Source organism: Arvicola amphibius, chromosome 11, assembly GCF_903992535.2.
Source record: "Arvicola amphibius chromosome 11, mArvAmp1.2, whole genome shotgun sequence".
Lineage (NCBI taxonomy): Eukaryota > Metazoa > Chordata > Mammalia > Rodentia > Cricetidae > Arvicola > Arvicola amphibius.
In genome coordinates this window covers 109,372,377-109,382,859 of record NC_052057.2, presented here as the reverse complement: position 1 = coordinate 109,382,859, position 10,483 = coordinate 109,372,377, and the positions used below count along the sequence as shown (strand labels likewise).

Below are 10,483 nucleotides of genomic sequence, written 5' to 3'. Positions count from 1 at the left end.
TGAGAATGGCCAGTGCTTTAAAGTTCCATAGTAAATAGGGAGGTTCTGGACTCAGGATTTTGGACTATATGCGGTAGGTGACTGAGATCTGAGAGCTTGAGTGTAGTGGAGGAATCCTGCATTAGTTATATTGAAATAGTATCCTGGCAGCAATGCTTAGACTTATCTGAAGGGATGTTAAAAAGGCCACTTCAGTCAAGGATTTGTCACTTCTTTCTTTCTCGGCATCATCAGGGCCTGATGCCAAATGTTTTTAATAAACGTTAAACATTTCCATCATGGCCACAGTACCAGAGTGTGTGAATGGGTCAGTGAACCTTGTATCATCACAATTGATTTTCTTCCTTCCCCTTTCCAGGATGACTCTTCAGCTTAGTTTATTTCAAGTATGTATTTCAACTTGTTTTATGGAATAATAATGGTATAAAAATGATGAACTAGCATTTACAGAGAACCATAATTGTTCGGGTTAGAGAGACAGTGCCGTGGTTAAGATGTGTACTGTTCTTCCAGAAGACATGATTCAATTTCCAGAACCTACATCAGGCCTCTAACATCGAGAGGCACCTGCAGTCACATAATGTACATACAAACACACAAAGTGAAAGAAAATTAATTGCTGTAGCGTTGCAAACTTTTAAAAATAATGATTGAGTTATATCATTTACAGTAGAAGGAAAAGGTGATTTAGGTAAGATAAATTTTCCTGGAGATAGATTAAGAAAATCATCCACAGTAATTTATGAAGTATAGAGAGAAAGTATCTGTTGGACACACAACAGATTGAAGGCAAACATTCCTTTTTTTTTAATGTGTGGCTTGATTAAGACAATGCTAGAGCCAGACTACTTGGGTTTAAAACTCGGTATCACACTTTCTAGCTAGTCTTGAGTAAGATACTTAAGTATTCAATGCCCCAGTTTTCTTATTTATGAACTGGGGCATTTCATATCTTATCTAGTACTGAAGTGTGGCCAAGTGATTAGAATAGAATTTATAATATAACTTGTCCTAAATAAAGCTCAGCATTTAAAAGCTTTTTATCATTAGTGTGGCAGAGATTACTATATAATTTCCCAACACCTGGTCTCTCTTATAGTAATAGAATCACTAAGTTGTAACTATGCATGTAGCTGTCTGGCATAAACACTATATATTCTAGTTTTTTATTACAGACACATGTGGCCATGTGTCTAGGAGTTAACCAGTGAGATGCAGGCATTAGTACCATGTGGTAGCTGACAGAAACCTTCCTCAAAAGACAACTGGATGCTTACCAACTTCTCAAAGTTTTGTAAGCATGAAATTATTAAAGTTAGTGCAGGTACAGAGTAACAAGAACTGTCACTTCTGAAAACATGCTGACATTTATGAACAAATTCAGAAAAATCTCCTAAATACATAGTCTAGAGAAAAGTACAAGTATACTAGGATACACGCACAAGGATATCAATGGGAATGTAATCTGTAATAGTCCTGGCTTACAATAAATGTGAAGACTGAGGCAGGGGAGTCATGAGCTGAGGCACGCCTGGGCTACATAGTAGAACTTTATCTCAGAGGTGAGGGTAGTGGCAGAAGAAAGATGAAGAAAGGGGGGAGGGATAAGGGAGAAGGATAAGAAAAGGGAGGTTGGTCTGTCAGTTTTGGCTTTTGTCTTGATTTTGCTGTGGTCAGCTGCACAGTGTAACTTAAGCCTGTGGTGAAGCCGCGTATCACAGCAGGGAGTGTGTGGTTAAAGTTTTCCATGTCACTGCTGGAAGAGGAAGAGATTGACGAGGGTCCCAACATTGCTACTAAGATTATGACTCTAATTTTCATCCGTTAGGCCCCATTTCTAAAAGATTATACCTATCACCTTCCAGAAGTCCAAGTGTTAGGGACCAACACATGGGCTTCTGAAGGACGTTTTGGATCCCAACCACAATATCCATCGGCAGTGGAATGGGTAAAGAAAATGAGGTATATTTGTAGAACATTATTCAGCAGTGAAAGTAAATCAACACGGGTACATTCAACAATACCCACTGCAGAGGAGAATGAAGAACCAAAATAACACAAAGCAAGGTTTAAAAACAGGCAAGCTGTCATTTAGACTTGGGAAGAACATTCTGAAGAAAACCAAGGCAATGATTAGTATCAAGTCAGGATTACAGTAATTTCTAGGTAGAGAGAGGCATCCTCTAGGGAAGAGCTGTGATTACACAGGGAAACACAGGGCTTGTGAACGTCTTACCGTGTTCTGTGCCGTGACTGGTGCAGAGGTTTCATGGATGTTTCTTAACGTATTTTTCAAATTACACATTGTCTTACGTACTTTTGTATATGAATATCGTATTTCACAACCTAAACTGCAGACACACAAAGAAACAGGGATCCTTTAGTCTCTACTTCATTCTTTCCTCTGTCGTGCTAACTCCTAAATACTGGCTGAGGCCACGAGGATAAAGACCACAAAAGATCTATCAGAGTAATGAGACAGAACGATGTCACCAGGAGCTGAGGTGGGCAGAACTGTCCTATCAATCCAAAACTCCTATCTCTAGACTTTTAATATTATTTTAAACGTCCTGTTATTTATACCACAAGATCTTATTTTAACCAGTATACTTATCTAGATATAACCTTAGTAGGGATGTTGGTTCTCCAGTCCAGTCCTTCCTCTCCCAGTTTCAGTGAAATGAAAATCTTTGCTATGGCCACACACTCCTGCTGTGGTAGTCTGACTCACTACAGGCCCCAGATCTTTAAAAAGACAACCTACCCAACAGAAAAATCACATAATACATACATACATACACACATATAATAGGCAATTTGTATAAGAAGAAGGCCAAAGGACTCATAAACACCTAAACAGTGTTCAATGATCAAATAGATATAAAGTACTTGCTATGTTATATTGTCAAACTTTTCTCAAGAGCAATATATTCAGTACTGCTGCGTATTCAGGAAAATGATCCCTCTTGGCATTGCTCATATAAATTGCTATAAATTTTTGGGAGATAAACAAGAAGTAGCTATCACAGTTAAAACACTCTCATGGCTTGAGACAACAAATTAAAAAAAATCCATAGAAATTACTCAAGGGCAGATAGCTAAGAATTTCACTGTGACATTATTTGTTCAGGTGAAATCCTGGAAGCAATCGTTAGTTTTGGGATATCTGAATAAATGATGACACAAAGCTATCATGAGATATCTCGTTATTTAGCTATTTTTGTTTTAAAGATGAGCTAGATGATCTGGAAGGCTGTTTATGAATTATTTAGTGACAAACGTGAGCTGTCCGTTTTTTATAATTCTGGCCAACCAACTTTGTATGTGCCCACCGGCTTAGATATGTAATGACGTGCAAAGTATCAAAAGACAGAACCTAGATTTTCTTAGTTATTTTGTGCCTATGGGGAGCAGCATGCATGCCCCAGCCAGTGTGTAGAGGTCAGAGGACGGACAGCTTGTGGAAGTCTGGTCTCTCCTTCCACTCTGTGGGTTTCAGGGATTGAACTCGGGTCGTCAGCCTTGGTGGCAAGCACCTTAACTTGCTAAGCCATTTCACTGGGCCAGATTTTAATAATTATTACCTTAACCTGGGAGTCGGACAGAAATGATGGTGACTTCTGCACACACATGTCTTTGAATGATTTTACTGGTTCTAGTTGAGTCTGTTTACTTTTATAATTAGCAAAGTTACATAATTTTGGTTTTAATGAAATGTGTAGAAGTATGCAAAGTAATGTATCCCCCTGGTAGGGGGACACCTATAAAACTGTTGCTAAATGATAACCCATACGATTGAAACATACTACACAAACGTGTACAAAATAGAATGATGTCAGGGACTTAAGGAAATGGCTTATCTTACTGATATTTCACAATAAGCATTTCAAATATTAACTAGAAAGAAAGAGATAAATTAGTAAAACAACTAAATATACATTACTTCGTGCAATCTCCTGGGAAGAAGCTCAGTGCCAAGCTGTGCCACGAAAAAGAGAGCAGAAGTTAAGAAACACAAAAGAATGGTCTGTTCGTTGTCAGGGGAGGCCTAGTCATTCTACGTTAGAATGTGCGAGGGAGTGGCCATCCATCAAGATACAAAATCCACACATTCCCATTCAAAGCATATTTTCCGCCCCACCTCAGATGGTCTTCCTCCGGCTCTGCACAACCACCTGGCCTCACACCTATGCTTGCCTCCTCCCGTTTGCCTTCTGTCTTTCCCTGTGGCCGTTTGATTGCTAAATGCTCTTAAAAGTTACCTGTGGAAAAAGCTACTGGACATGCGTTGCTTCTGGAGACTTTAGCTAATAACATGGTAGCCGGGCTAAGAATAAGTCCAGACTCCGCTCTTCCTGACTTCCGGCGGCCACGGCCTCTGTCACACCTCACCCAGGCTACCAAGGTGGGAACAGACTTCGGCTCTGGGACCGACTTGGAGAACGCCTTAGGCTCTCACATCCGGGCAACTGATGAACCGAGCCAGAGGGCGGAGTCTGGCCTGACCAATAGGAGTGTTGCGTTCAGCCGCCATTCATCCGCTGAACGTGGCCTATGGGCGGGGACATTGTCTCCGGTGGACTCCAAAGCGGGAGATGTTACCTCGTGTGAGAGAAGGAAGAGCCCGCTCCAGCTGAGGGTAAGGAACGTTTCCACGAGGCTGAAGTATGGCAGCTCAAAGTTCTCCAGGAAGCCCATTTCTGAGGCGTGGTGAATGTAGCAGAGCAGGGACGAGGTCCGAACCCAGCTTCTGCCCCGCCTCATTGGGGCCTCAGGGATTCCTGCGCCTGACAGGCCGGTGGGTTTCCACTCAGCTAGTTGCATAGGTTATGAGAAAGTAAACAGATGAGCCTCTTTTACAAATTTTACAGCCCTCCCCACCCCAGGGTTGGGGGGAGGTTCTTACGAGGTTTATATATGGAAAGGAATGGAAAGGGGAGAAAATTCGAGAATGCCTTCATGTAATGGGAGATGTGTCTCAAAGATTCACACTCTTCTTATCTTGGATGCAATATTGGTAAAACTATCCCAGCTTTGTGTTCAAAATCCTGACCTAATTATTGTGTATATTTCCATTTTGAACCATTCTGAGAGGAAGTGGAATCTTTAGGAGTAGATTTAAAAATAAACCTTGGAAATTACTACAGTTTACAAGTGAATCTTTTAAAAAAAATTACTTCTGGCCAGTGTGATGACACACAGCTTTAATCCCAGCTCTCAGGCAGATTCTTTGTGAATTTGAGGCCCACCGAAGTGTGACCTTGTCTCGAAAATCAACGAAACAAACCAGAAAAAAATTAATCTTCACTGTGGTTGTGCTTGTGTATGTGTTTGATTGGCCTTTAAATATAAAGCCAACTTATCTTTTCTTCCCATCCACCTAAAAACTAAGGTGGGTTCGAGAGCTGTTATTCAGCGCAGTAGACTTGGCATATGCAATTCTGATCGTGAATGTCACGTGCCGTATCATAAGTACTTCAGAGTGTGGATGTCAATGATTGGTGTCAATACAAAAAAACCACTTTCTCCAAAATAGTTGATGAGAATGATGGCTCTAAAGCCGATAGAGATGTTAGGTGTTACAAGTAAGGACAAAAAACTGAAAATAAATGCGAACCACAGATTGAGTGGGCAAACGAAGAGTTGTGGGGTTTTTTTCTTTTCTTTTTCTTTCCTTTTTTGTTTTAAGTCTTTCAGTTCACTTATATAATGATACACAGTCATGATTTCCTGAGAAAACATAACTTTAAGACATGAAAATTTGGGAGTAGAGCTGTGATTCAGTGGCTAAGAGCCCTGGCTGCTCTTTCAGAGGAACTGGGTTTGTTTGATTCCCAGTCCTTAAGTGGCAGCTTTCAGCATCAGTAGCCCCTGTCCCAGGACATCCAAGGGCACCAGGCACACACATTGTGGTGTACAGACACACATGCAGACAAAACACTCATACACATAAATCAAACTTTAAAAAAAGAAATGAAAATTCTAGAATCAATGTTTGCTTCAAAGACTATAATGTATGGAAAGGCATAGAGTTGTAATGATTATAAATATTCTCAGAGATAATCAGCAGTTTAAAAAATGTTGGCATTAAGAGTGGGTGTAGCACCTAACTGGTACCATACTTACTGATATTTAAGATTCTGTCAATATGTCAGATTGTGCATCTGCTCAGTTTAATTGAAAGACTGTAATATCTAAAAACCTCTCTGTTATTAATTAAAATAATGCTGTTGTGGGTTATGTTAGAAGTTTGTTTTTAAGTTTTTCAGCAAGTTGAATAGTTAAGGATGTTCTCTTTGGGGCAGTGAGATAGGTAAAGGCCTGCCAGCAGGCCTGAGGATCTGAGTTCCATGGTAGAAGGAAAGAATAGAATCCCACAAGTTGTCCCTTGACTTCCGCACAGTTGTGCATGCACACACATACAATAATAAAAATGTAACAATAAGTTTACAAGAAGAATATTCACCTGATGATAACTAAAAACAGGGATATATTATAGCCCTCTCCTATAGATGGTATCTTCCCCTCTCTCTCTCTCTCTCTCTCTCTCTCTCTCTCTCTCTCTCTCTCTCTCTCTCTCTCTCTCTCTCTCGGTTTTTTGAGGCAGGGTTTCTCTCTGTAGCCCTGGTTGTCCTGGAACTCACTCTATAGACCAAGCTTAAAACTCAGAGGTCAGTCTGCCTCTGCCTCCCAAGTGCTGGGATTAAAGGCATGTGCCACTACTGCCCAGGCTATATCTTCAGCTCTTCAGACTTCAGAACTTCACCTTATATAAGACAACAGGTAAACCACAAAAAATGAAATAATAATTATACTAGGTGTCTTAGTTAGGTTTTTATTGCTGTGAAGAGACACCGTGGCCACAGCAGCTCTTATAAAGGAAACATTTAATTGTGGTGGCTCACAGTTCAGAGGTTCAGTCCATTGTGGCAGGGAGCATGGTGGCATGCAGGCAAGCATGGTGCTAGAGAAATAGCCAGACAGCCTACATCTTGCAGGCAGCAGGAAGTTGACTGACTGTCACACTGAGTGAAGCTTGAGGAAGAGACCTCAAAGCCCGCCCCCATAATGACACACTTCCAGCAGAAGGTGGGACCCTGCATTAAAGTGTGCCCTCCAGCCTCAAGGTCTGAATTAAAGGTGTGTGTCATCCAGCCTCCTCCGACAAGACCACACCTCCTAATAGTGCAACTCCCTATGAGTTTATGGGGGCCAGAAACATGCAAGCTACCACACTAGGTCAAAAGCATTTGTATTATAATATGTACTTAATTCAACGTTATTAATAAACTATTATGTGAAACATCTGATTGACATCTGGATTTCTTGAGACTATTTTATTGCTTTTTGCAAGGGTAGGGCTTGAGCCCAGAGCCTTGAGCATGCTAGTCAAGTCCTTGACCACTGAGCTATCTCAGCATCCCACATACTTTATTCAGAGAGGGCCTCACTGTGTAGCCCATACTCTAAATCCACCTTCTTCCTCCTTGGTGCTTAGATTAGAGGCATGCATCACAACATCCCACTCCTTCCAGATGTTTTAGATGGCAAAAATATTAACTATTTGGTACACTGAGTACCTTCTGAGGTATAATTCCTTGAATTCTCATGTGGGAACCATCCTGGCCTAATTAACTGTTCTAATTGCTTATTGTCTTATTCGGTAGATTTGTTGAATTTCCACTAGTCTGTGGTCCTGATAGCTTTATCATACCATAGTTGCTTTATTCAGGATGAACTAGCAGTTAGAGAATTTTAACTTCAGGCCTTTTATTTTCTAAGTAAGAAAACAATATAACTTCCCAAATCTTACTCTATTTCTTTTTTTTAATAGGTTTTAAGAAAACTTTTAGTGCCTTCCACTATATTACTACTTTTTAAAGATTTATTTATTTTCTTTTTATGCTTATAGGTGTTTTGCCCAAGTGCCTGTCTGTGCACCAGCACCTTTGGAGGTCAAACGAGGGCTTCAGGTTCTTTGGAATTGGAGTAACAGACAGTATTGACAGGTGGGTGCTGGTACTCAAACCTGGGTCCTGGGCAAGAGCAGTCAGTGCCCTTAACTGCTGAGTCATCTTTCCAGCCCTCTACTTCTTCATTACAGAGTTTTGGCCTTGGTTATTTAATTTCAAAATCATTTGCGAAGCATAATAACCCTAGATAAAATATCGTGTCAGTCTTTGCCACTTGCTCCAGCTTCCTTTCAACTAAATTATCATATTAAACATACTTGAACTCACCAGCTTGTATAAATTAAATTACAAGAGAAAATATAGAAAAATGTATATAATAACAGACATTATTTTCATATTAGATTTTCAACCACAAAAATAAATGTTACTTTACACTTTTATAATTTAGGGCCTTTTGAAAAATAAATGAACCAAAGATTTGTGGTTAAGAGAGATTTCTTTTCTTCTCAGCTTTGCTATTTTTCTAACATTTAATTTTTTTATTTCTAGATAGTGAACTCTGTGTGTCTTTGAAGGGAAGAGCTATGTTTTCGGCATTCAAATATTATGCAATAGACTATTTACATGAGGTATGATGTTACTGCCTTCTACCCATTTACTAAGAATTATTCTTGAAAACATGTTATGTGTATCTAGTATATGATAATTTCCACTAATCCATAGGTTAATCTTTAGTTGCTTTCAGAGTCATTAAAATTACTTTAAGTTTTTATAGCAAAAAAATAGAAACAGAAGAGTCATTGCCAAACTCCTTTTATGAAGCTACAGTCACCCTGATACCAAAACCACACAAAGACTTAACCAAGAAAGAGAATTACAGACCAATCTCACTCATGAACATCGAAGCAAAAATTCTCAATAAAATACTGGCAAACCAAATCCAAGAACACATCAAAAAAATTATACATTATGACCAAGTAGGCTTCATCCCAGAGAGGCAGGGCTGGTTCAACATATGAAAATCTATCAATGTAATCCATCATATAAATAAACTGAAGGAAAAAAAACCATATGATCATTTCATTAGATGCTGAAAAAGCATTTGACAAAATTCAACACCCCTTTATGATAAAGGTCTTGGAGAGATTAGGGACTTTTACAAGTTTTGATGGTGTTTACTAACATTCTGAAGTGGTCTTCCTTTAAGAGACATGGGAAATGGTGGCACATGCCTGTAATCCCAGTACTTGGAAAGCTAAAACTGCAAGATAAGTTTCAAGCCACCTGGGGCTGTATAGTGGTTCCCCATCTCAAAAAAAGAAAAGAATACACACATAAAAAGAAAGAATGGGTACAAAAGTAATCCGAGTAATTGTTATTGTGACAATAACAGTGTGTCTTGATGAATCAGATACTTTATCCATCTAGTGGGTTTTGTCCTTTGATCAGTGTAAGTACCCACAAATCAAATACAGGTTTACAGCTTCACCAATAGCAAAATAATGTCAAGAGAAGCTAAGTATCTTGAAAAGATGTCAGAGAGAAATTTCAAGTCCAGGTATATTGTTAATAAATGTATTGCAGGAGACAGAGATCATGTAATAGTTCATTGTTCTTATGACCTTAAATGACAAGTTAAAATTTCATTTCCATTATTACATTAACCTGCCCCATCGACCAGTACAAAAATATTGCAGTAAACTAAAACTCGGTTACACTTTATGAGATTAAGAAATATATATATATATGTGTGTGTGTGTGTGTGTGTGTGTGTATGTATACACACGTGTGTATGTATGTATATGTACATATATATATAGTCATTCAGGTTTTATTTCTCTCATAACTGAGAGACACAAATATGTAGATAAAACATGCTTGGATTACTTGCAAATATGCAGATACTCAAGAGTCCTCAAAGATACTTTCTTAACTCATGGTTACTTATTAATGCTGGTGTGTTGCGCTCCATGGTGTGAGGCTGAGAAATGCTCTTGCAGAAGGTGTGAGACTTATAAAGCTAATTAAGGTGTATTAAGAGCTGCTCAAATAACAATATGAAGATCTGGCAAAGTGAAATTGCTTAGCAGACAATAGAAAGAAAATGATCTGAATATCCAAGGAGTCAGAGATGTCTTCCTAATTCACGTTTTCACAAATTAGCTCCTTTCTGACCCACGAACTAAAGTAATGCCTTCTGTGTCGTCAAATATAGATTATGAAAAACTTACCTCAGAAGTAATCGTAAACAAAATTTATTAGATGTAAATTATTTCTTATAACTTTCTTTTTTAAATGAAGTACTAATCAAGGGTTTTTTCCTGTTACCGTGTTTCTTTGATCCTCATTTTATATAGTTCAGTTTAAGTGATCTTTTATACCACTTATTCAGAGATAGTGAAAATCTCTTATTTATCATAACACCTTCAGCAACATAAAACAAACAGCGACAACAAGAAAGTGGTCACTTTTCAAGGTCCATGGAATAATGAATTCTAAGGGCAGTCGGAGTCCCTGGAGAAGACTCCACGGAGGAGATGCGGCTTCAGCTGAGAAGGACAGCTATAGAA

General features: G+C 38.9%; 1 protein-coding gene across 1 annotated transcript in view; it reads left to right on the top strand.

Moving 5' to 3' along the window:
• Positions 1–8,482: 8,482 nt before the first annotated feature.
• Shoc1 (shortage in chiasmata 1) overlaps positions 8,483–10,483 on the top strand; it is a 65,145-nt gene continuing 63,144 nt past the window's right edge. The window contains exon 1 of the mRNA XM_038348193.1: positions 8,483–8,542. Coding sequence (XP_038204121.1) covers positions 8,498–8,542 — 45 coding nt within the window. The 5' untranslated portion in view covers positions 8,483–8,497. The remainder of the gene's footprint in view (positions 8,543–10,483) is intronic.